The sequence below is a fragment of the Lepidochelys olivacea genome, assembly GCF_965140295.1.
Source record: "Lepidochelys olivacea isolate rLepOli2 genome assembly, chromosome: 1".
NCBI classification, from domain to species: Eukaryota; Metazoa; Chordata; order Testudines; family Cheloniidae; genus Lepidochelys; species Lepidochelys olivacea.
Window position 1 is genome coordinate 296,711,542 of NC_140411.1, and position 27,072 is coordinate 296,738,613.

The window sequence follows — 27,072 nt, forward strand, 5'->3', positions numbered from 1 at the left end:
TGGAAGCCCTATGTATTTCTTTGGGCTACAATGTATCCCTATGTGATTTTGCTGAGTCATTCCCTATGGGAAGTGGTGTTTACCATTTCATCATAGGAAGTGAAATTATTACATCTTAGGTAATGTAATATATGTCTTAGAAATGGAATCTTCCACTACATCACCTTATAGCTGCTATTACTGGATTTTCTAATTTAAACTACTATTTTTTATTTCTCTTTAATTAAAGAATTATTCTTAAAACTAATTACTAGTCTAAGCATCCCAAAGGGTCCTGACACCACCACTGCTCCTTTTATGTCCAATTAAGCAAGTTATAATTTTTGCAGTTTTTAAACCTCCTTCACAAGGTTTTTCTGCAAACCTTCAATTTAAGGCAATTCAGACAAACTGAGGCAAAATCTTTTGTCACACTGCTGCCTCCTCACTCCCATCATGTGAAAATGGTTCTGTCTGCTCCTTTCCCTGATCCTCCTCTACCCAAAAACTCACCTGGGATCCTGAGTGGCGTGGGAGAGAGCTTCGCCCGCCCACTTCCTGGATCCCAATAAGGCTGCAGTTCTGATTGGCTGCTCTTCCCCAGGAGATGGGGACTTATGAGGAGCGATTAAAGAGGCTAGGACTTTTCAACTTGGAAAAGAGGAGACTAAGGGAGGATATTATAGAGGTATATAAAATCATGAGTGGTGTGGAGAAAGTGAATAAGGAAAAATTATTTACTTGTCCCCATAATATAAGAACTAGGCACCACCAAATGAATTTAATAGGCAGCAGGTTTAAAACAAATAAAAGGAAGTTCTTCTGCACACAGTCTACCTGTGGAATGCCTTGCCTGAGGAGGTTGTGAAGGCTAGGACTATAACAAGGTTTAAAAGAGAACTAGATAAATTCAAGGAGGTTAAGTCCATGAATGGCTATTAGCCAGGATGGGTAAGGGAATGGTGTCCCTAGCCTCTGTTTGTCAGAGGGTGGAGCTGGATGGCAGGAGAGAGATCACTTGATCATTACCTGTTAGGTTCACTCCCTCTGGGGCACCTGGCATTGGTCACTGTGGGCAGACAGGATACTGGGCTGCATGGACCTTTGGTCTGACCCAATGTGGCCATTCTTATATTCTTATGAAGTGGGAAAGGCAGCCAATCAGAAGAGGGGTTCTCCCCTGGGCTGGAGTGAAAATCTGTGAGGGGTAGAGTTTCTCAGTTATTGGGAGCTTAGTTTCAGCAGAGGTCACAAAAGCACTACTTATCATAAATTCGTGGGCGTTGGAAACACTGCCACGAATTAATCCCAGCCTTGCATCATAAGCAGCTTTATAATGATCTAAAATGGCAAGACTCACAATAATATAGGAAGAGTAAATAACTATAATATGCCCTGCAGGTGGTAAAGCTTCACCTAGGAGGCTGGGCAGCCAAACATGCAGCAGCTTTCTCCTCACATTATCTCCCATCCTGACTACCGCAGCTTCCTTATTTCTGGCCTCCCTCTTTCCAAAAGTGCAGCCTATTTAGAATGTAGCACTGAAAATCATCTTCCTCATCTACTGCATGGACTTCTTTTAATTTCCCGCCAGCTCCCACACACACATACACACAATAGTTTCCTCCTATCATCTGTAATAAGGGCCGAGCCAAAGCCCACTGAGGACACAACAGTCCATTCATCTATATGACCTTTGGGTCAGTCTCTAAATTAAGATTATTGTCTTTACTTTTAAGACTATGCACAACTACACCCCTGCTTATGACTTTACTCTTGTTTCTCACTATTTCTCCTTCACCCTGCTAGTGAAACTAATTTCACCTATCCCATCATCATCGAGCCTTCTTCCATGCTGTCTCCTATAACAGGAATATCTTCCTAACCCAGTGCAACATGCACCCATACTCACTTTATTTAAGTCCCTCTTGGGCCACTAACATAATCCACTTCCTGGCCCATTACCTAGTACCTTCTAGCCAGTGGAGATCACTCTGTGCCAGTTCAACATGTAGAAGGGCTCCGTAACCCCCAAACATACAGGAAAAGGAAGTAGTATATATATGCTGAGATCAGAAAACAGCCATAGCATACAGGAAAGCAGGAATAGCAGGCTGGAGGCATCAGGCTGGGAGTTGGCTGCAGAGGGAAGGCAGGGCAGCAGGAAGCTTGGGAACTGGGGGTGAGATCCAGGCAGTTATGCCCCTTTACTAGCAGTGGACCAGCAGTAATCACAGCAGGAGAATACAGGGCAGTGATCTTTGGGCAGAAGGGCAGTGTGGAGGAGTTACAAGACAGTTACTTGTATACTCCTGTACTGGACTGCTCTTAGGGGCTGGATTAGGAACTGCTGGTTTATCTTTTATTGTACCTTACAGTCATTGTACATAGGGCAGTTGTACCTTTTAGTTTTGGCAGCTAGCCAAGGAATCCTATGTTATTCAAAGCGTGTGAGTGTTTATGGGAATTCAGGGAAGGCTAAAGCCTGGAAAATATTTGGGCCACCTTACCGCCGAGCATGCAGTACACAAAACACACTACCAAATGTGTGGGTACCACAACACTCATAAGAACATAGGAACTGCCATACTGGGTTAGATCAAAGGTCCATCTAGCCCAGTATCCTGTCTTCTGACAATGGCCAGTGCCAACTGCCCCAGAGGGAATGAACAGAACAGGTAATCATCAAGTCGCCCATTCCCAGCTTCTGGCAAACAGAAGCTAGGAACACCATCATGCCCATCAGGGCCAACAGCCAATAATGGATCTATTCTCCATGAATTTAGTCTTGGCCTTCACAACATACTCTGGCAAAGAGTTCCACAGGTTGACTGTGCATTGTGTTAAGAAATATCTCCTTTTGTTTTAAACCTGCTGCCTATTAATTTAATTTGGTGTCCCCTACTGTCATAAATATAAAGGGAAGGGTAACCACCTTTCTGTATACAGAACTATAAAATCCCTCCTGGCCAGAGGCAAAACCCTTTCACCTGTAAAGGCTTAAGAAGCTAAGATAACCTCGCTGGCACCTGACCAAAATGACCAATGAGGAGACAAGATACTTTCAAAGCGGGGGGGGACGACAAAGGGTCTGTCTGTCTGTGTGATGCTTTTGCCAGGATCAGATCAGGAATGCTCTTCAGAACTCCTTAAGTTAGTAAGTAATCTAGCTAGAAATGCATTAGATTTTCTTTTGCTTAATGGCTGGTAAAATAGCTGTGCTGAATGGAATGTGTATTCCTGTTTTTGTGTCTTTTTGTAACTTAAGGTTTTGCCTAGAGGGATTCTCTATGTTTTGAATCTGATTACCCTGTAAGGTATTTACCATTCTGATTTTACAGAGGTGATTCTTTTACTTTTTCTTTAATTAAAATTCTTCTTTTAAGAACCTGATTGCTTTTTCATTGTTCTTAAGATCCAAGGGTTTGGGTCTGTGTTCACCTCTGCAAATTGGTGAGGATTTTTATCAAGCCTTCCCCAGGAAAGGGGGTGTAGGGGTTGGGGGGATATTTTGGGGGGGGGAAGACATCTCCAAGTGGGCTCTTTCCCTGTTCTTTGTTTAACATGCGTGGTGGTGACAGTGTAGGGTTCAAGGACAAGGCAAAGTCTGTACCTTGAGGAAGTTTTTAACCTAAGCTGGTAAGAATAAGCTTAGGGGATCTTTCATGCAGGTCCCCACATCTATACCCTAGAGTTCAGAGTGGGGAAGGAACCTTGACACCTACTTCTTGTGTTATAGAGTAAATAATACTTCCTTATTTATTTACTTTCTCCATACCAGTCAATTTATAGACCTCTATCATATCTCTCCTTAGTAATCTCTTTTCCAAGCTGAAAAGTCCCAGTCCAACTCAAAGCAACACCCTACAGTGGGGTCAGTTACAACTGCTTGTATCCACGCACCACAAGTTAATACTCTATTAGTAATCATGGCTACATATCATGTGTCATTGCCCTTGCCAGCAGCCAAGGCTGGCACATAATTGTCTTAGTCTAACCAGGTTGTAACCATGGGCAGCGTGTGGCTCTGGCATTTGGGGAGGCTGGCATGAGCACTGGAAGCTCCCCTGGTGCCTGGCCCGTGGCCCCGCTCCACCCCCACTCTGCCCCATGCTCCACCTCTGCTCCATCCCAGGGCCCGCCCATGTTCCACATAGGGGAGAAAGAGAAGTAGCGTGGGCAGGAAGAGACACAACATGGGTGGGGCCACAAAGGAAGAGCAGGAGCGGGGCTTTGGGACGGAGTGCAGGAGAGGCCCTGGCCCAGGCGTCTGCACTCTCAAAGGCAGCGCGTCAAAGCTGTTTGGGGAGGCTTAGCCTCCCCTGGCCTATTATACCCATTGCCCATGGTTGTAACAGTCATTTTGGGTTGGGCAGAACCCTAACCAGTCTCTATTATTAGGATAGCCAGGCCTAACTCCCAGCTCTCTGTGCTACATCAGAGTGCATTGCCGTATGTGTGCTGTTTCTACCACTCGGCATGCATGTCATACAATATCAGGGTTGGAAGGGACCTCAGGAGGTCATCTAGTCCAACCCCCTGCTCAAAGCAGGACCAATCCCCAACTAAATCATCCCAGCCAGGGCTTTGTCAAGCCTGACCTTACAAACTTCTAAGGAAGGAGATTCCACCGCCTCCCTAGGTAACCCATTCCAGTGTTTCACCACCCTCCGAGTGAAAAAGTTTTTCCTAATATCCAACCTAAACCTCCCCCACTGCAACTTGAGACCATTACTCCTTGTTCTGTCATCTGCTACCACTGAGAACAGTCTAGAGCCATCCTCTTTGGAACCCCCTTTCAGGTAGTTGAAAGCAGCTATCAAATCCCCCCTCATTCTTCTCTTCTGCAGACCAAACATCCCGAGTTCCCTCAGCCTCTCCTCATAACTCATGTGTTCCAGTCCCCTCATCATTTTTGTTGCCCTCCACTGGACTCTTTCCAATTTTTCCACATCCTTCTTGTAGTGTGGGGCCCAAAACTGGACACAGTACTCCAGATGAGGCCTCACCAATGTCCAATAGAGGGGAACGATCACGTCCCTCGATCTGCTGGTAATGCCCCTACTTATACAGCCCAAAATGCCATTGGCCTTCTTGGCAACAAGGGCATACTGTTGACTCATATCCAGCTTCTCGTCCACTGTAACCACTAGATCCTTTTCTGCAGAACTGCTGCCGAGACATTCGGTCCCTAGTCTGTAGCGGTGCATGGGATTCTTCCGTCCTAAGTGCAGGACTCTGCACTTCTCCTTGTTGAACTTCATCAGATTTCTTTTGGCCCAATCCTCCAATTTGTCTGGGTCCCTCTGTATCCTATCCCTACCCTCCACCGTATGTACCTCTCCTCCCAGTTTAGTGTCATCTGCAAACTTGCTGAGGGTGCAATCCACACCATCCTCCAGATCATTTATGAAGATATGTCCTCTGAGCTCTTTCACTCCTACTGAGGCACTATGGAAAAAGCTACCCAAAATTAACTGATTCAAACACAGGAAACATGGACAAAAATGCATGAGATGGTTGTGTTGTGAAAAAAAGCTGCTAACAGTTCAGATAACAGCCGGGTTCTTGTAGCGCAGATATGGACTAAACCTTGCTTCTTCTACAAGGCCGACAAATACTAACCCAAACCAGTAATTGCTATCACCACTCCATTTTGAACAAACCAAAAAATTCCCCAAATTAGCACAATTCTCGGTGTCTTGTGTGTGCAATTATTGTAGGTATATTTTTAGTCCGTAAGCCCCTTGTGGCAGGAACTGTGTCTTTTTTACATCTTGTAAAGCACCTTGCACTTAACTATTGGCGCTCAACAAATAATATAATAATGTTAAAATGAGGTAATCTGTTGGGCACATATAACTAAGAATCTTGTGACTTTCTTAGAGTATTAGGGCCCAGTTCTGCTAGGCCCAAAATGCTGGATGTGACTTTGTCCCTACATCCGCAGCAAATTCTTACGCTATGCAAACTGTGAGGATCAGAATCACACAGGGACTGAATAAAATTTAATAAAGTAAAGGAGGGTAAGGTAATGAATGCAAATCAATATGGGTTTAGAAAAAATAGATCCTGTCAAACTAACTTTATCTTATTTTGATGAGATTATAAGTTTGGCTAATAAGGTAAAAGTGTGGATATAATAGACTTCTGTAAGCCATTTGACTTGGTACTACATGACATTTTGATTAAAAAACTAGAATGACATAAAATAAACATGACACACATTAAATGGATTAAAAACTGGCCAATAGGTCTCAAAATGTAATTGTAAAAAGGGAACCGCCATCAAGCCAGTGTGTTTCCAGTAGAGTCCTGCAGGGATTCATTCTTGGCCCTATGCTATTTAACATTTTTATCAATGACCTGGAAGAAAACATTCTTTGATATAGTTGGCAGATGACACAAAAACTGGAGGAGTGGTAAATAATGAAAAGGACAGGTCTCTGATTCAGAGCGATCTGGATCACTTGGTAAACTGGACACATGCAAATAATATTTTAATACAACTATATGTAAATGTATGCATATAGGAACAAAGAATGTGGGCCATACTTACAGGATGGGAGACTCTGTTCTGGAAAGCAGTGACTCTGAAGAAGATTTGGGGTTTTATAGCAGATAATCAGCTGAACAGGAGCTCTCAGTGTGATGCTGTGGCCAAAAGAGCTAATGTGATCTGGAGATGCATAAAAAGGGGAATCTCAAGTCGGAGTAGAGTGGTTATTTTAAATCTACTTGGCACTGGTGCAACCATTGCTGGAATACTGCATCCAGTTCTGGTGCCCACAATTTAAGAAGAACGTTGATAAATTAGAGAGGATTCAGAAAAGAGCCACAAGAATGATTAAAGGATTAGAAAATATGCCTTATAGTGATAGATTCAAAGAGGTCAATCTCTTTAGTTTCACAAATGGAAAGTTATGGATGATGTGTTTACAGTCTATAAGTAACTGCATGGGGAGGAAATATTTAGTAATGGACTCTTCACTCTACCAGACATAGGTACAACACAATCCAACAGCTGGAAGTTAAAACTAGACAAATTCAGACTGGAAATAAAGCATATGTTTTTAACAGCGAGCGTAATTAACCATTGGAACAACTTAGCAAGGCTTGTGGTGGACCTTCCATCACTCACAATTTTTAAATTAGGCGGTATTTTTCTAAAAGCTCTGCTCTAGGAATTATTTGGGGGAAGTTCTAAAGCCTGTGTTTTAATTACAGGAGGTCAGAGTAGATCAATGGTTCTAAAACTGTGGGTCGAGACCCCAAAGCGGGTTGGCATTAGACTTGCTGGGGCCCAGAACCGGGGCCAACGCCTGCTCCGACCACCCTGGGTGGTGGGGCTCAGGGTACAGGCCCCCCTTAGGCTTTGCCCCCCTCCACCCCTTACATGGGGCAGTGAAGCTCAGCTGGGCTCAAGTTTCTGTCCCTCTTCCTGGGGAGGGGGTCACAGAGTATTTTTTTGTTGTCAGAAGGGGGTCGCAGCACAATGAAGTTTGAGAACCCCTGGAGCAGATCATCGCAAATCTCCCCTCTGACCTTGGAAACTAGGAACCTGGGTAAACCTTTCCCCTGCCCGACGTGGTCTGTCAAATCTCTCAAAAGCCCCGCTGCTCACGCAGGAGAGCCAGCCAAACACCACAACTACACACCGGCACGAACACCCGCTGTCTGGTCACCTGACCGCCGCCGGGCGAGGCCGCCCGCCCTGCACATGCCGCACAGCCGCTTTGTGCGCCCCACGGAAACAGCGGCGGGGCCCCCGGCGCCAGCGCCCCGGCAAAGGGGGAAATGCCCCGCTCCCAAAGGGGCGCCTGTTGCCATCAACCTCGCAGCGCCGGGGGCAGCAGGAAGCCGCTCACGCCCCGCACGAGGCGAGCACGAGCCTCCCGCCACTGCTACCAGCCGCGCCAGTGCGGCCCCTACGAGCCCCCGCAGCTCGGCACCGGGCGCAGCGGCCCGCGCCCCCCAGAGAAGGTTCCAGCCCAGCTCCTCGGCCTGCCCTTTCCTATCGCCGCAGCGACTGACCCCCACCCCCCGAGCTCGGAGCTGGAGGACCTTTCCCAGAGTGCCCTTGCAGGCGACGCGCGCGGGCCGGGTCGGAGGTGTCTCGTTGTCAGGTTGCGCCGCCCGCCGCCACGCTGTTCCTCTGTCGCAAAAGGCGGTTGGGCAGCGCCGCCGCGCGGCTTCCGTGGGTGCTGCGCAGTCGCCGCCGCGCACTGACATGTGGCCGGGGAGCCGCTGAGGATCGAGCGGAGTAGGCGGCAGTGGCGCAGCGCGCTCGGAGTCCGCCCCTCCCCTCCCCTCCCCTCGCGGAGCCTTTAGGCCGGGGACACGTTCCGGGCCTCAGCCGCGGAGAAGCGACCGCGGCGGCTCCCGGAAGTCCCGAGGCGGCGGCGCAAGGAGCCGGAGCCTCCATGTTGGGGAAGCTGGCAGCGCAGCAGTAACCGAGCCCTGTGGGGACACGGGGCCTCAACAGCCGGAGCCTCCGATCCTTGGCGCCAGGTACGCCCTGGGGGCGGCAGCCCGAGGAGGGGCTGGGGGAGTCTTAGGGTCCCTCCTGGGGGAGCGCTTGGGGAGGCGGTGTCGCGTGTCCTGGGACGCTGGTTCCCGGAGCGGGGGCGCGGGCGGGAGGACTCTCGGCAGCTCCCGTGTCACAAGTGAAAGTAGTTTGAGCCGGCTTCTCCCGGTGGGGCTGCGGGGCGACTCCCCTGTCCCGCGTCGGAGGCGGCCGCGGGGCCTTCACCTCAACTCGGAGCCCCCCGGAGAGTTGCGGTCTCTCTACTTCCCCCTCCCCGGGGCAGCGGGCGGGGTTTGGTGCCCGGCCCGCTGCGCCCCACCCCGCGCGAAGAGACTGACACGAGCCGGTCGGATCAAGAGTTTAAGACCAAACGTGACAGGCCGTTGCCCTGCAGGCGCTGGGCTCGGGCGCGCTCCGCTGCTTGGGCCCTTACCCGGCTGGCTGTGCATCTGCGCATTTCCCCGGGGCAAGAGGGAAAACAAAGGGGACCAGCGGCTGGAGTAACTGAGCTCCCCAGTCCCCGGGCCAGCCCCGGCCTCTGAGCCTCCGCCCGAGCACTGCTCCTCCTCGTCCCCGCTCAGCCAGCATCCGGGGAAAGCTTTTGTTACACAAACACAAACCACCAAAACAAATCCCGACTGTGTGTAATCGATAGGCACGGACCAAGCCTTGTTAAAATCGCATGTGTAGAGCAGTCCCGTGCACTGAGCTAAATGTTGCTCTCGTTTGGGTCGGTCAAAATCTTATCTAGACCGCTTTTGTAATAAAATGTTTGGATACGAGCTTTCTGTATTGGCAGCACCGTATCTGCACGTTGCATTCAGGCACCAAGAATTAGATTAACACCTGAAAGTTGTTGTAAAGTTAAAGGGAGGGATTTGGGATTTAGCCCAGGTATGATTGCCTTTATGCTGGAGTAAATCAGGAGTAATTTGTTGTTGGAGTTAGACTGGGATGAAACTGGTAGTGAGAAGAAAATTTGACCCTTTAATCAGTGAGACTTTCTACTTCTTGATTTTTGGAGGGAATGTACTGGTGGTCAACCAGGTTCCAATTTTTTTTGTTTGTTTGTTTTGCTTGATATCCATTAAAAGGATGTTGTTGGACAGATGAGGCCCCAGGTTTAAATGTACATATATATTTCACATTTCCTAATATTAATAAAAGTAACAGTAGTACTTTATGCTTATTTAAAATTGAGTGATTTTCATAGATTTTAAAATTTGCAGTGTTTGTACTACAAATGCTATGAAACTAAATATCCAAGAAGAGCAAAATACAGAAAGTAAATAGGCAAAAGTAAGGTAACTCTTTTGTGTTAGTAATCTTATGTGGTATTAGTATAATTGGTAAGGAAGCTTTTTTTAAAATATAAGTAGACATTACCCAGAAAAGAGAACAGGAGTACTTGTGGCACCTTAGAGACTATCAAATTTATTTGAGCATAAGCTTTTATGGGTTACAGCCCACTTCATCGGATGCATAGAATGGAACATATAGTAAGATTTTATTTTTTTTTATATGTGGATATATGTATACACAGAACATAAAGTGGAGTAAGAGGCTAATTAATTAAGATGAGCTATTATCAGAAAGTTCATTTGTGAATTTATTTTCTGTACTACTTATTGGAATACAGTTTTTTGTGCTTTATATAGATTTTTATTAATATTTATATTACAATAGTGCCCAAAGGCTGGGTGCCGTTGTACAGATATAATAAATGACAGCTCCTGCCCCCAAAGAGTTTACTGTCTAAGAACTATCTGGGATGGAGGGTGCAGTGCAATTTGACATTTTTTAAAATAAAGCTTCATGCTAAATATAAGATTCTTAATTACAAAATAAAACTTAAATATAAAGTTCAAATTTAAAGATTCATCTGAATCTTTAAAGTGGAATGTAGCACAGTGCAAAATTTGATATCAGGTAGAGCAGTCCAATAGTTGCATTACAGTTAAGGTTGAAAAACACTTATATTATGCTATTTTCTAGGTTCTTAGAACTTTCTGAAAAGATTAGCCTTTGGGCTCTTATCATTTTGGGATTTTACCATTTTAAAAAAAAATTCAGAAACTTTTTTCTTTTTTCATTTTAGAAGTTCAGCCTTGTATGTGTATACTCAGTGAGGAATGAATTCTCGAGAGAAGAGTTTTCAGAGTGGTAGCCCTGTTAGTCTGTATCAGCAAAAACAATGAGGGGTGCCACAAGGACGACTCCTTGTTTTTGCGAGAGAAGAGAAGTAGTGTAACTCTCATACGTGGTATGGTTCTTTTCTTACTACTAATGTGAGCCCTGATCCTGTATATACATCCTCACAGATTCAGCTGCAGCGCTTGGGAGCTTTGTTTTGCTAGCTTATACATATACTTGGTTTTCTGCATGTTGAAATAACCAATTACATAGATTTATTTGCATATGCAATTATGTACATAATCAGTTATTGTTCAGGTAATGCATATGCAACATGAAATGAAACTATATTGTGTATAAGTGAGTTAAATGTGGTTCCTGTAAGGGACTAGAACTTCTTATATTTCCTAACTTTTTTGTGTAAACTCTTAAATATAACTTTGCATTATTGTATTTTTTTTACGTTCTAATTATCTGATTGGACTACAGAATTGTGTCCATGATATTCTACACAGTTTCACTTTAAAGATTGACTTTATATGATTTTTAGTCTACAGAACTTTATTTACCAGTTATTTCAGCAGTTTTATAGCTTTTTAGGACTTTTATACAGATGAGTTGATATTCAGTAAGTCTAAAAAGAGCCCAGAGGCTCTTTTTCACTCAGTTATTTTTTGCACAACCACAGCATCATTCATATGATTAACAACATGTTGGGCTTTTAACACAACTTTTTCTTAAGGGGATTTAGCTTTTAAGGGAAAGACACCTAATTTAGGGCTAGCATATACTACCGCACTACATCAGCGCAGCTGCACCAATGCAACTGTGCCATTCTAGCGTGTCTGGTGAAGACGTGCTATGCTCATGGGAGAAACGAGAGGGGAAGCTATGTAAGCGGGAGAGCATCTCCCACCAACATAGCATGGTGTAGATACTGCTTTACGTCACTTGTAACTTGCATCGATTTAAAAGGTAGTGTAGACAAATCCTTATCCAAGTGGTACTGTCTGATGCCTAGTCTACATCTAAAACTTAGATCATCTTAACTGCATAGCTCCTAGTTGCGAAAAATTTTGCACCCTGTCAGACGTAGTTAGGTTGACCTATTTTCCCCCCCCCCCCAGTGCCTTTGTAGATGTAGCTAGGTTGGCTGAAGAGGTGGATTACCTACATCAACGGGAAAATCCTCCCATTGATGTTCTATTAGCAGTGCTATTGCTGCAGGGTTGTGGCTATGCTGCTATATTGCAGATATGCCCTAAAAGAGTTCAAGCTTACTATAAGGACAAAGAGTGGAGTAAATCCTTAACTCCCCTGCCCTGGCCTTCATATCAAAGCAATAACCTTGGCAACAGTAATTAAAATATCAGGATCTTGAGATGAAATGACAAATTAATATCACTAACTAAAATGTATTGGAATTTTATTTTGTAGGGATATGAAGTATTCTAACTCATCTTGTACTAATTATTGTGAAGTTATATTTGAAAGCCTAAAAATGGAAAAGTTATTTTGTGCCGTCTTTGGTTACTTTATGAAGTATTAAGAAGCCTTGAAAAATATTTTTCAAATTCTTTTTCCACTTATCTTTTACCTTAGCAATACCATGAAATGCAAATTTTGTCTTTTTTTTTTTTTTTTAACTAATGGTCTCCTTGGACGAGACCCTGGAAGTGGATTGGGAGCTTCCACAGTCTTTTACTTAAAGAGGTCAGTGTGTTAAATCTTTAACAAAGATATCTTCTCAATTGCTTGTTTTTGTTAATACACATCACAAATTTTTTTTAAAGAGCCCGAATAAAAGTTCTTCCCTTTTCAGCAGATCAGGTTTCACTCATACGGTACTTGTAATGGTATCTTAAAAGTTATCCAGTTTTACGTAGTCTTCCAGGAAAAAAAAAGGATGACAAGATCTGAATTTCCTGCATGTGTATGTGTTAAAGCAGAAAATCCCCCAAAATCCCTACTCCCAAGTGGTCTTAAAAGTAAGAAAGAAAACCCTTTAGACATTATAAAGAAGTAAACATAGTCATCCATTTTTCTTCTTATATGAGGTATCTTTAAGGCTGAGAGCCAGTTCATTCTAAACGTCTTCAGAAACTTTTCAGGCATTCTCAGGACTGTCATTTTATTTATTACTTGAATACTTTCAGGCACAATATGTTAGGATTGTATCCCATTAGTCTAAAACTGTAAACATTGAAACTTGTTAGATGAATGTTAACCTAATATTTACATGGTGTCTTCACAATCTGTGTTTATAGGGCAGTGGTTATCATGGTACCGTGTGTACCAGAAGCATGACTTCATATTTGTTGTGATTTTTAAATCAATAAATTTTGAGCATAGACCTCTATTCGTTTGTTTTAGAAAGGCTATAAGTAATTTCTGCTCAGGATATGTCTGGTTACAGTCCACCATATTTAGTTGTTACACAGATGCCTGGATGTATGTGAAAAATTATACATTATGAAGAATTCACCTTCAATATTCTGTGGGAAATTTTGAGAAGTCTGAAATTTTTTTAAAGAAATCATTCCAAATGTATGAACATTTTTAAAGATAATTTATCCCAACAATTAATTTGATGTGTAATTTTAAATAAAATAAGCTCTATTTCACTCAGTCTTGGGGTTTGTTTTTTAAATCCTCCTTTAATAGGGGTTCCCTCTGAGGGCAGGGGGGAGTGCAGTACCTTTGCAGAAAGTGTTATATGCACTTGGGCCGTGTCCACTAGTTTTCTTATTAGTGTGGTTCTCAACCTATTTACCATTGTGGCCGTATATGGAGCTCTCTATCTGTTGTGTAGGGCTCTGTGCCTATCACGGATTCAGGGCAGCCCCGGTCAGTGGTCAGGCTGCGGCTGGAGCAGCCTCGGGTGGTGGCTGCGGGCCCTCTCTCTTTCCCTGGTTCACCCCAGCAACACACTGTCTCCCTCCCTTGCGCCCCCCCAAGATTTAGTCACGGGTATTTTTAGTAAAAGTCATGGACAGGTCACTGGCCATGAATTTTTGTTTATTGCCCGTGACCTGTCCATGACTTTTACTAAAAATACTCATGACTAAATCGTAGCCTTAGTTAAGTGGGACACAGCCACACAATATATATACTACCTGTATGGTCCTGAGGATGTCACATAGGCCACATCTGTGTGTTGATTGGGCCGTAAGCAGGCCGCAGGTTGAGAACCAGTGGCATAAATGAACTCTGAAATAGTCATTAAGTGGATAACTCATTAAGATGGAAGAGTCAGTTTAAAACTCTGAGTACTGTACTAATGTTTCTGATTTGGGGTGTGTCTACGCTATGCGGACTGTACTGGCCTAGCTAGGCTCCTGTAGCTATGCTGGCATAACCCCATAATGTAGACTCAGACCATGTTGATGGAAGGGTTTTTTTCATTGGTGTAGGAATACCATGTACCCAAGCAACAGTAGCTAGGTCAGTGAGTGCATTCTTCCATCAACTTAGTTGCGTCCACACTGGGTGTTAGTTCAGGTGTTTTTTTCACACCCCTGGTCCATGTAGGCATGTTGACATAACCTTTAAGTGTACACAAGGCTTTTCTTTCAGACTTGGGAAGACAGCACTGAATTGGTTCACATTTAGAGACTTATTTCACAACCATAAAGACAAAACAAAAAAGTTTGTAATTAACAATGCATATAGTTTTTTACAGAACACTGTAGACACCATTAAACATAGAAGAGATCATGGGAGAGACCTTAAAAGAATTTCCACTGTCTGTATTTTCAGTGGCCTATAGTAAATTCAGTGATTGATTATTTTTCATTACCAGCAAATGGAGCTATGGAAACTGTTGTACTGTTTATCGAGGCTTATTGATGTTTCTTCTGATTATTTATGGCAGTTTTGCCTGATTTCTTTTGTTTGTGGAACTTGTTTTTGGAATTCCTTCACTAGCACTGTTCATTTAGTTGGGCTGTGCTTTGGAAAGTGTATAGGATAAATTACGTTCATGTTACTTGGGAAATTGGTTCATTTTCAGTATTAGGCATATTGGATGCACTGGTTAGTTGATGCATCCGTTATTTAAGTGCAGACTAATTTTCATGGTGGGAACTGATATATTTTACATGATAAAATACACATACTTACAGTCACTAAGTGAGCTTATAATAAAAACATTGCTTAAGGTTAGCAATCAGAAGTAATCTCCCTTAAAATCCCCCTAGATGGAGCTACTATAAGGTGGGTACATAACTGGTTGGAAAACTGTTCCCAGAGAGTAGTTATCAGTGGTTCACAGTAATTCTGGAAGGGCATAATGAGTGGGATCCCCAGGGATCAGTTCTGGGTCTGGTTCTGTTCTATATCTTCATCCATTATTTAAATAATGGCATAGAGCAGCAGTTCTTAACCAAAAAGAAAAGGAGTACTTGTGGCACCTTAGAGACTAACCAGTTTATTTGAGCATAAGCTTTCATGAGCTACAGCTACATGCATCCGATGAAGTGAGCTGTAGCTCATGAAAGCTTATGCTCAAATAAATTGGTTAGTCTCTAAAGTGCCACAAGTACTCCTTTTCTTTTTGCGAATACAGGCTAACACGGCTGTTACTCTGAAACCAGTTCTTAAGCAGTGGTCCAAGGCCCCCTGGGGCACCACAAGCAGGTTTTAGGGGGGTCCGCCAAGCAGGGCCAGCATTAGACTCACTGGGGTCCAGGGCAGAAGGTGGAAGCCCCGCCACCCCAAACCCCACCATCTGGAGCTGAAGCCTGAGCAGCTTAGCTTCGCTAGGCCCCCTGTGGCATGGGGCACCAGGCAATTTCCCTGCTTGCTACCCCCTAATGTTGGCCCTGGCTTTTATATGCAGAAAAATAGTTGTAGCCTGGGTGGGCTGTGGAATTTTAATAGCATGTTGGGGTGGGGGGTCAGAACGAAAAAGGTTGAAAAGCCCTGGCATAAAGAATACACTTACAAAGTTTATGGACGATACCAAGCTGGGAGGGGTTGCAAGTGCTTGGAGACTAGGATTATAATTCAAAATGATCTGGACAAACTGGAGAAATGATCTGACGTAAATAGGATGAAATTCAATACGGACAAATGCGAAGTACTCCGCTTAGGAAGGAACAGTCAATTGCACACATACAAAATGGGGAATGACTTGGGGGGTCATAGTGGACTACAAGCTAAATATGAGTCAGCAGTGTAACACTGTTGTAAAAAAAGCGAACATCATTCTGGGATGTGTTAACAGGAGTGTTGTAAGCAAGACACAAGTAATTCTTCTGCTCTACTCCATGCTGATTAAGCCTCAATTGGAGTATTGTGTCCAGTTCTGGGTGCCACATTTCAGGAAAGACATGGACAAATTGGAGAAAGTCCAGAGAAGAGCAACAAAAATTATTAAAGGTCTAGAAAACATTACCTGTGAGGGAAGATTGAAAAAAAATTGGGTTTGGTTAGTCTGGAAAAGAGAAGACAGAGAGGACATAACAGTTTTCAAGTACATAAAAAGTTGTTACAAGGAAGATGGAGAAAAAATTGTTCTTCTTAACCTCTGAGGGTAGGACAAGAAGCAGTGGGCTTAAATTCAGCAAGGGAGGTTTAGGTTGGACATTAGGAAAAACTTTCTAACTGTCAGGGTAGTTAAGCACTGGAATAAATTGCCTAGGGAGGTTGTGGAATCTCCATCATTGGAGATATTTAAGAGCAGGTTAGACAAACACCTGTCAGGGATGGTCTGGATAATACTTAGTCCTGCCATGAGTGCAGGGGACTGGACTAGATGACCTCTCGAGGTCCCTTCCAGTTCTATGATTCTAAACCTCTCGGTGAATAACCCCTCAAAAAATACTTTGATAAACAGATAGCATTACTACTTTTTCCAGAAGGTCAGAAAACTTGCTTTTTACCTGGCCAGTTGTTGGAACCTTTTCATTTGTACAGTTTGGGGGTTTTGGTAGTTTTGGTCTTCCACATAGGACTTTTCCCCTAGTCTGGTTACACGCATGCATACTTTAAAAGAGTTGAAAGTGAAAATTTGGCCCACAGCTTGGAACATGGACCCACCAATTGTGCATATGTCTGTGTGGTATCCCAATTCATGCTTATTTAGCCCCCTCAGCAAGGAGGTGAAGGCAGTGTATTTTGTTTTTGTAACACTGCAACCCATGTCTCCTATTTTAAAAATCTCCTATGATCCTTCATACACATGTATGGAACTCAGGGCAGAAGAACATTTTCTTAGTACTATCCACTGGAATATCTAAGAAGTAGAATTGCCCTCAAGTGGCTGCATTCCTCCTTACACTAGGGTCTACAGGCAATTAAGTGTTACCTTATCAACTGTATTAATAAACACTGATAGATGGAATATTGACACAGACAACTAATATTCATTTGTTACCTGGAGAACATGAACGCTTATATTTCAGTCTCTGTGGAGTTATTTCTTCAATGCTACTACTATTTTTTTTTTTTTTTTTTTTTTTTTACTATAAACACGCCTTTTAAATGTGATCCTCCCTCAAACATAATACCCAGAATTGAACCTACTGGTTCAGGAAATAAGAAGCATCAGTATTGAGTTGTCTCATCAATGTTATCCTAGAAAGGAAGACTTCAAATATATTGACATTGGTCTGATAGTCATTAATCTCCACTGTATATTTTATTTATGATGGACCAAGTAATCCCCGGAGCCACCTTCAGCCTGGAAGGACATGGATCCAAAGTACATGTTGTGGAATAAAGTTCTCCTAGTCTCTCCAGAGACTTAGATAGCAATGCAGACAAAAACTGAAGCCTTGAAGTCTTGGTATTTGTCTCTCTACACATTGCTCTGCCACCACAGAAGCAGAGAGGTTTACATGAAATGGAGCAGTTTTAATCTACAAAATACATTTATTTCCTGTGGGACGGTCTTGAGTCAGCTGCTGAAAAGAGACAGCCTGTGTTAATCAGTCTGGCCTGCACGCAGGACAAATCCACTATCTGCCATTTTCCCAGCCACTGCATAAAAATTTGAAAACTTTTCAAAGCAATTTATCAGCTTTGGCACAGAACTTCTGCCACTGGTCTGTTTCTTTTGCATGCTTCATTTGTCACTTGTAATCCACAACCAGTGGTGACCCATACGGATACATAGTGAAAGAAACGTCTAGGAAAAGATCCTGTAAAGTCCCTATAAAACCAACCATAAGACTGGTCTGTTGGAGGACTGATATTCTCTTTCAGGGCAGGGTGGATTAATTTAAATCACCAAGTGGAAAACCTCGTTTTTAAATCAGTGTTTCCATTTGTACTTCAGTTATTTTTCTACAGAAAGATGCGTTCTCATATAACCATTAAAATGTTGATTTACAGATAAACAGAGCTTTTACGCTAGATTTGGTACATCTTTTTGCTATGTAGAAGGGCACGCTATAAGTATTCATTTATTTAAGCAATTATATGGCTTAATATTTTCAGATTTTTATTGTACATTATTAGTACATTGGAAAATTGGTGAATGATATTGCTCATTTACTAGATAATTAACTTTTTGCTCATGGTCTATGGCAAACTGCATTAGGATGGTAGCTGGAATTTAATTAAACACACAAACCAGCATATAACATTTATTTTTATTAAACAAAATAACCGTAAATGTTTTGGATACGTAATCTTCTCTTATCAAAACAGGTTTCACATTTACAACTTAATGATTTATTAAATAGAGGGTTTAACTGTAATCAGTTTAAATAAATTGATTATTGCAGGCCAGCCTGGGAAAATTTTCAAATATGCCTATGTGAAAGTGACTGGAACTTGAGTTCCTATGTGCCTAAGTTTCTTGAAAATGAGACAGTCTTCTAAGCCGTTTACACTTTTAAAACTAGAGTATCTTGTCTCTCCTCCTCACTCCCCCTTCATTTTTATTCATACACTGGAAGAGAGAGACAAGTTTTCCTGCTTTTTCAACTCCCAATAGATTTCTTAACTTTGATAGAATATTTTCTTCATTTGGACTAATTCATTCTGTGCCTGCAGAAGAGGCTACTATTATGAAATACTGATTTAAAGCTTCAAAATTTCTGGTTCCAGATGCTTAGCTAGTTACTTCCACCAGTTCAGTGGTGTGACTTTCAAAATATAGTAAGCAAACATGTCTTGCTTGAATGGTTCACCTCCAGCTCTGAAGTCTAGTGTGGTTGGCATGATTGGTGTATGAATATTAGATGCTCCTGTCATAGCAGCATCTTCTTCAGCAGTTAGGCAACTACCTTGGAACTTTGAGTTGAGAATATTTTCAAGAAAACGAGGTGGAGTACTGCCCGCAGTTTAACTTTGTTGTTGGATATTTCTTTCGTCAGTGTCTCTAGAAGTTCTTTCCAAATTTCAACAGCATGAGCAGTACAGCAGCAATCTTCCTGCAATTTGTTCAAGGCTATGGAAAGAGATTTCAGTATATTCAGCACGTCTTCTACATTTCTCTTTAGTTTGTTGTTGACTACTTTGGCTGTGATAGTTCCAGGTATTTTGTCACATTTTTCTTCACAAATAGTCATCAGAATAGCCCAGTTATTTAATAAATAGGTCAAAACAATCAACCATTGAATTCCTTCATACATCTTGAGGAAGAATTAGTTTGGATCCTCCTGCTCTCCTCAGTGAAGCTGAAACACAGTAGCTGTTACAGAAGCATTTTGCGTACCAGCAAAACATGCGCAACACCTTCCCTGGAACGGACAGCAAGGTGATCAGCCTGTAGCTCTTACATTCGCTGCTCTGTCTCTTGCCCTTATAAAGTGAGATCACAGTACCGTCCTTCCGGTGGTTGGCAAGGTTCCATTTATTTTCTTTTATTCCTGGAGTTGTACGTAAGCTTTTGGCTAAAATATGCCTCAAATGAGCACTACGCCCATATGTTAGGAGTTTCAGGTTCCCTTCATTATTTTATTCAAGATTTTTTTTTTCCCCCTCCTGTCTGCTACATTTGCAGTATTGTCTGTGAGGAAGTTCCACACTTGACAGTTGAATTTTTGTTCACAGTTTGTTATAACAATTTACTGCTACTTTTAAGTATTCTGCTGTATGGGCATCTGATGTATCAGCTGTTTATGTGAGCTAGACAACCCTAGCTTCTGTTGTCACATAAGCATGTATTACTGGATCACTGTATACATTGCTCCAACCATCAAGATTCAGCTTAATGAATTTCCCATCAATGTTTTTGCACACTTTTCAATTTCCTTCTCATACACTGTATCTAGCAATGTCTGCTCTGCCCAGTGAAGTATAGCCTGGTCCTAATGATTACACTGTATAAATTAAATGTTTGCTCTGAACAAGATAAAAGGGAGAATTGGTTGCATAAATGAACTGAGCAATCTTCTCATCTGTGGAGTCTTGCTGGAGTTTGCTGATTTTGAACTCTTCCATGGTTTTACTGGATGATAAAGGTTGTCTTTACCTTTATTTTAAAAACAAACTGCCTGCTTGTATGTTTAGTTGCTGCACTGCTGGTGGTACTGGCAGATGATTTTGAAGTTGTAAACATTGCAGATGATGGATGTTCATAACCCCGTATGTCTAAGATGGACCCAAAACATAATGGTGTTTAAAAAAAAAAAAAAAAGTCGTTCTTGTTCGCTGGGTATTACTGAATTTATTGCTTTAAAGAAAATGAGATTGTATATGAAAGATTCCTCCTCCTGCAAGTTTGTACCACTTTTTAAATGATGTAATTTATTTTAAATCCAGTTTTATAGGGAAAATAGCTTAATAAATCATAAGGATTTTTTACATCTATTTAAATCCTTATGGCTAACAACATAACAACCAAACAGCTTGAAAAAAAAGTTAAATGTTAAAATTCCATAAATGCCTAAAACTTTGCTTTTAAACAGGAAACTTTCTTCTAGGATGCTTGATTATATTGAGCAAAAAATATAAAAATTTCTGAAGTCTAGCAGTAAAAATGTAATTGATAAATATCAAGAACATAAGAACGGTCTCAGGGTTTAAGCCAGTCTCTAACTATGCGAGCTATATTATCCCATATCTGCCTACTGCAGGGTTCTTACATGTTCCTCTGAAGCATGTGGTTCTGGCCACTGTTGGAGACAGGATACTGGCTTGGATGGACTTTTGGGTATGATCCAGTCTGGCAATTCCTTTGTTCCTAAATTCTTCAGGTGTTGGCATCGTCCTTGTTTATGTTTTGTTTTGCACATGCTATAGTTAGTGGGGGGAGGGGTGGTTTGTTTTTTGTTTTGTTTTTGTGTTGTTTGAGACAGGCCACAAACTACTTAAGAATGGGAATCCTACACGGATTATCTCTTTAGGAAAGGGGTCTTTTACCTCTTAATTTATCTGAAAATAATCTCTTGCAAGATTCTCACTAGTCTGCCCTACCTCTGCTGTTTGGAAGGAAATCTCATGGAATATTGCTTTTATCGCTGTAGCTTGCTGGTGGTTGTCCTAGTCTGAACATATCTTTACAGAAGTATGCTTATTTGTAGGTGAATAGTTACAAATTTGCCTATTCTAGAGACTCTAGCGAAACTATATAATTTTATCTTGAAAAGTGATTGAGCGGCTAAATGGGTTCCATGTTTGTGTCAATGATTTCCATATCGCATTTTGTCAGCCTACCAGTAAAAAGATAGCTTTCCCATTAGACAACTTTGAAACCTAAGCATGGAATCTGAAAATCTTTTAGCTTTTGCTGATATCAGTAATAATAACTCAGGCCAAATTCACCATCAGTTACATATGAGTAATTCAGTGTGTTCCACTTGGTAGCACAGGTGCAATAGCAGAACTCAGCCCTACATTTTGAATGTGGTGGGTTCTATTTGAATCAGGAATCAGAAAAACGTAGATTGCTTTTAGTGTGTTTGACTCTGTCCAGTTTAATAGGAGTAAAAAAGTGTGTGTGTAATTTTAGTTAAGCAACCAGATATGACTGTAAGCACACATTAGGAGCAGAACTGTCAAGGAAGATGGTTCTATTTTTATAGTCCTTCTTTGTAGCAGAGGCACAAAAGATTTATAAAAACAAAACTGAACTAGTGGAAAAATATGGTGTCAACACTCTCTAAAGATGTTTTACTTAAACCAGTGCAAAACCCCTTCATGCTTTGGTTTAAGAGTGGCTTATTTCAATTTCACTTAAACCTCTTCCTAATCAATTTACGCTAAACCAAATTTATCCTGTTTTAAACTGATACTGGATTGTTCACAAACCCTTTTGCACCTGTTTAAGTAAATCGGTTTAAAACCACACCTTAAGTTAAACTGATGCAATTCTGTATGTTGGAAAGTCCTTAGAGCAAGTTGAAGCATCTGGGGGAGAAGTTCTCATCAGTCATGATCTCCCACTTCATAGCAGTGAACTACATGGTTAAAGATTTCATTAGTTTATTGTTGGTCACACCTGGTTATACTCATCAAAAACAGGTACAGTCTTTTGGGTTTAGATGCATGAGTCTTGATTGCATGCAAGGCACCTCCAGTTTTGTTTTGTTTTGTTCTTTATTTTATCTGATTGATTTCTACACCACTGCAACTTTATGGTAAAGATTTTAATTTTAATAGTTTAAGGTATTCAAATGTGTAACTCTTTCAGCAAATCAAACTCTGATCCCTTCTGCCTGTTCAGTAATGTGTATTGTGCTGTGTAGTGTTTAATGCCTTAATAGATTTGTAATGTAACTAACTTAAGGATGTTCTAATTTGTCCTTACTCACTTATCTAAACCATAACACATTTACATAGTTTTACCATTTAGCTATTTCAAAAATAAATGTAAATGGTCACGCTAGTGAATATTTTCAGATGCATAAGATCAAGCTTAGAAATAACCACAATTTCATTTTATTCCTTAGGGAATATATGTGGCTTGATGTGGATCTGTTTAGATGTATGTATCTTTGGGGCTTTATTCCTCATGATAAAAGTGAAACATCTGGAACTGTACCTGGGTCCTTATTTTCAAATAGAATTTATTGACACGTGTCAAAGAACTTTGTCTTGCATTGACAGAGACTACAATTCTCTTTTTGAATCTAGCCTAAATCCCTAAATTTGAAATGTATAAACAGCTGTTTTAAAACTAAAGTAGGTCATATTTAATTGGTGGAAAACATTTTATGCTCAGTTATCTGAAAAATTGCTAACTTCATCAAACTATGGCCACAATTCATCGCTAGACTGAGATTAAACAAGAAATTACATGCCAAAAGGTAACTTCTATAAAAAGTTTTTATAAGTACCTGAAAAAGCATCTTTTCAATTATAATGTTGCTACTATTCTTAAACTAGGTATTTTGTATGTTTATCTTGTAAAGGAGATATAAATTAGAATGGATTTCTCTTGGTTTTGGAACACTTACATGGTGTGATCTTTGCTACTACTCTTTGCAAACACTCATTTCCTTTTTGAATATTCCATGTCAACACCTGGATGACTGTAGCTGCTTAAACATTGTGCAGTATCATGCACAAGGCAATCAACAGAATTTGATATTATTAAAACTCAAATAGAAAATTTCTCAGAACCTTACTGGACATTCACAATTTGCATGCAAAATCAGTTGTTGTTTTTTTTAAGAAACTGAGGAAATTGGACAGATGAATATTGTTCTCCATTTTGAATGCAAATTTTCTCTAATTACTTAAACTGATGTGGTATACAAGTGCAATACAATGAGCTCTGATAAGTGCTACTGAAATATTCTTAAGGTTTAAATTCTCAAGGTTTACTTTCTTGGAAGATATTTTGTTTTGGGGAAGAGAAGTACTTCATCTTCTAACAGTCCTTTCTCTCCCCCCACCCCCTTCCTCCAAAAATCTTAATTTGCTTTTAAAATTCTTTGTTTTCCACAGTTTATCAAAACTCAGCTGTTGAACACATTCCAGACTCCTTGGATGCTAACATAACGTAAGTGTCCTTAAAAATCTTTAACCGTGTTACTACTGTGTTCCTTGTAATACCCTTTTAAAACTAGGCAGGAAAAATAGCCTTTCAAAGTTCCTTTACGAAATAACTTTTTATTCATATTTTCAGTGAAATAAAAGCAAACAGCTCTTGTATTGGTTTTGTTGCTGAAAATGTTGGTCAGTTGGTGAGGGGGAATAAGATTAGAAATTTATCAACCTTGTTGGAATCAGCTGTAATCCTGTGGCTTCTCTCCATCAAAATGTTCTTTTTTTTAGAATAACACTCAGTGCTTTTTTTTTTTTCCCCTGCTAGGAAATCTTCAAAACAAGTGCTGTTTTTAATAATAACAATAAAAGAAAAAAGTTAGTCTCCATTCCCAAAAGGTAAAATGGATTTAAGTTATGTCCATCTCTCCAGTTCCATGATGTCCATGCTTTCTTCTTTATATTAGGCAATGTATTGACATTGCCAAGGTTTCTGCTCAAAACACTTCAGAATACTTGTTCATAAGAAGAGATCAGACAGAGGAAGCACCGGTAAAAATGCATGCTTTCAATCACAGTAAACCATGAATTTATGGGTCGGCTGCCGAAATTGAGGACCTTGGAAATTAACACTACTGCAACTCATGTTTGGAGGTTTGAAAGTTGACTGGTGGGTTTGCCTGTCAACCTAAACTTGGCTGCTTCCCTGGGGTTTATGCTATTACCACTTTTAAGCAGGGTGGATTTGATTTAAATCAAATTAGTGACTTAAATCATGATTTAAATCACTAGTCAAGAAGACTCGATTTAATCATGGTTTTCTGCATTCTTGTTGGTTTTTATAACCTTAATACATATTCTTCACAACTCAGAGAAAGATGTAGGTTTCATTTTTAGAAGGTACACACTATACATTTTTAAAGTGATTTATTCTGAAAACTTTTCAGATTAGTTTTACAGCTATATCAGAAAATGAATGATTGTTTGGTTATTTCATTTACCAAAGGTAATTGAAGATTATTTATGAAGTCATTGGGAGGTGAGCTATCTCCAATTCAACAGGTTAATCATTAATATTTGGAGGATTTTCTTTCCATGCTGTATTAGGAGGAGAACATCATCAGACATACATTTTAATTGTTTTATTTAACTAAAACAACAATGTTATGTATTCTGGATTTTATTTTTTCTTCAGTAGCAGACATAGAATATTTTAACAAAACAAGCAAATGAATTTTTTAATTTAGTTAAACATTCAAGTTTTTTAAAATCAGGTTTGTTTTTGTTTGTTTTTAACTAAAATAGTTAAATGAAATATTTTAAAAAATAAAAATTAAATCGACTATGTCAGCCAGGTCAACATGAGAAACTTAAAATATTGGCTTCAGCAGCTAACTCAATCGTCTTCACCTTCATTTTCCTGTTTGTTCATAATCTGGAAAAGAAAAATAAGCTTTCCTGCTTTTTCAGGTCCCAAACGATTTGTCAATTTGGAATGAATTAGTCCAAAGAAAGAAAATATTCTTTCTACACCAGCAGAAGAAGCTACTGCTGTTAAAAGTGAGATTATCACCTCAACAATCTCTGAATCCTAGTGCTTAAGTGACTTCCAACAGTTCACTGGTGTGACTTTCTTTAAAACGTCATCAGCAAACATATATTTCTTGAATGGTTATTATTCCTAAACTGGGTCTCTTACGGCCTGCTGCCATTATAGGTTTTCCCTTCTAGTGAGAGAGAATGGTATGGTAGATCTCAAATCAATGAAGGCTACACTCAAAAAGACCTCAAGACTTCTGGAATATGGTGCTCAAACAGTTTCACTTTTGTTTCTACTGCTTGTCCCTCCCTTCTCACATTTATCTCAAGACTTCTTCTCCTTGTCTGGATCTATTCCGCCCCCAACAATCTTCTATTCATTGAACTTTCTGAAACTTTGCACTTCTAGAGAGAGATAAGGGATTGACTCTGTGTACACAAATTTGCAGAGGGACAATAGGCTTGAGGTCTGTTATTTCTCACCTTTCTATGTTTGTTTGTTTATTTATTTTAAAACATTTTTGCTGTTAACAAGCATATTATCTCTGGAGAGACAAGTGCACAGTTTGAGAACTGCAAAATTAAGCATCTTTGATGGTAACTTCTAGACTGAGCACTGAGTTCCATTAGGTAGATAGAAAGATTAACCTAAATAATCTATACAGAAGTCCTGGAATCCCATAAAATTGGGTCCCTAATCCATGAACTGTTGGAACTCATTTAAAAAATTTTTCTTAAACATTAAATGAATATATTGTCTCATACTATAGAATTAGAATTTGTAATCCCTATTCCATGATGAGATACACTGTAGCTCAAAGGTATCTTAATTAAAACTATATTTAGATCAGTTTATTCCTCAAAAAGCAATTTATCAAAAAAATCCAATTTAAATAAAAAGAATTGATTTTTTTTAAAAATGTTTTAAAAAATCATTGATTTTTACCCATCCTGCTTTTAAGTACCACTTTTGTCATTAAAGGTCTCAAGACACTTTTTGAGAGATGGGGCATTAACCCTGGTGATGTTGCTTGAATTGCCATTCTGGTAACTACCTTATGCATATGTCAAACTCCCCTTGCAGATTATTACAGTATTTTGCACTTCCTGTCCTACATGTATCCATCTGCTGTGCAGTGATCATAGAAATCATAAGACTGGAAGGGACCTCGAGAGGTCATCTAGTCCAGTCCCTTCTACTTGTGGCAGGACTAAGTATTATCTAGACCATCCCTGACAAGTGTTGGTCTAACCTGCTCTTAAAATCTCCAATGGTGGAGATTCCACAACCTGCCTTGGCAATTTATTCCAGTGCTTGACTACCCTGACAGCTAGGAAGTTTTTCCTAATGTCCAACCTAAACCTCCCTTGCTGCAATTTAAGCCCCTTGCTTCTTGTCCTATCCTCAGAGGTTAAGGAGAACGATTTTTCTTCCTCCTCCTCCTTGTAACAACCTGTCAGTACCCAGCCCGAGCCGGGAAAGCTAATGATCCAAACAGCAGACCAAATTCACTGGTGAATCCTAGTCATGTGCCACCTGAGGCACGTTGCACATATATGCTGAGAAGATATCCTCTCACAGTCTTCTCCAGATTAAACAAACATCTTTCCTGAAATGTGGCACCCAGAACTGGACACAATACTCTAGTTGAGGCCTAATCAGCGTAGAGTAGACCGGAAGAAATTACTTCTCGTGTCTTGCTTACAGCACTCCTGCAAATACATCCCAGAATGATGTTTGCTTTTTTTTGCAATAGCATCACACTGCTCACTCCATATTTAGCTTGTGATCCACTATGACCCCCAGATCTTTCTGCAGTACTCCTTCGTAGGCAGTCATTTACATACAAGGGGATGAAATTTAGCACCATATGACAGCGGTGTGAACAGCTAGCTAGGTACAGTTGCTGTGGGAACCATATAACCTTGAATTTCATGGTTATTGTGCATTTAAAGGAGAGCTTCAGAGATGTTGATTAGACTTGTACATTTCAAAAAGGGAAAAGGAC

The 27,072-nt window shown here is 40.8% G+C and overlaps 2 protein-coding genes across 3 annotated transcripts in view; one reads left to right on the forward strand and one right to left on the reverse strand.

The window, feature by feature from the left end:
* The window catches only part of LOC311524012 (uncharacterized protein), a gene marked incomplete at both ends in the record, with an annotated part of 45,671 nt that extends 37,460 nt beyond the window's left edge, over positions 1-8,211 (reverse strand). Inside the window, 2 exons of the mRNA XM_084634691.1 lie at positions 6,539-6,658; positions 7,638-8,211. Of these exons, the coding sequence (XP_084490817.1) occupies positions 6,539-6,658; positions 7,638-8,211 (694 nt within the window). The remainder of the gene's footprint in view (positions 1-6,538; positions 6,659-7,637) is intronic.
* Positions 8,212-8,291: 80 nt separating this feature from the next.
* The window catches only part of SCAF11 (SR-related CTD associated factor 11), a 70,064-nt gene continuing 51,283 nt past the window's right edge, over positions 8,292-27,072 (forward strand). Inside the window, exons 1-2 of one of the 2 annotated variants that reach the window (XM_084616721.1) lie at positions 8,292-8,490; positions 23,486-23,540. The gene's annotated coding sequence lies outside the window, so the exon portion shown is untranslated. The remainder of the gene's footprint in view (positions 8,491-23,485; positions 23,541-27,072) is intronic. The other variant, XM_084616720.1, reaches the window with a different exon arrangement.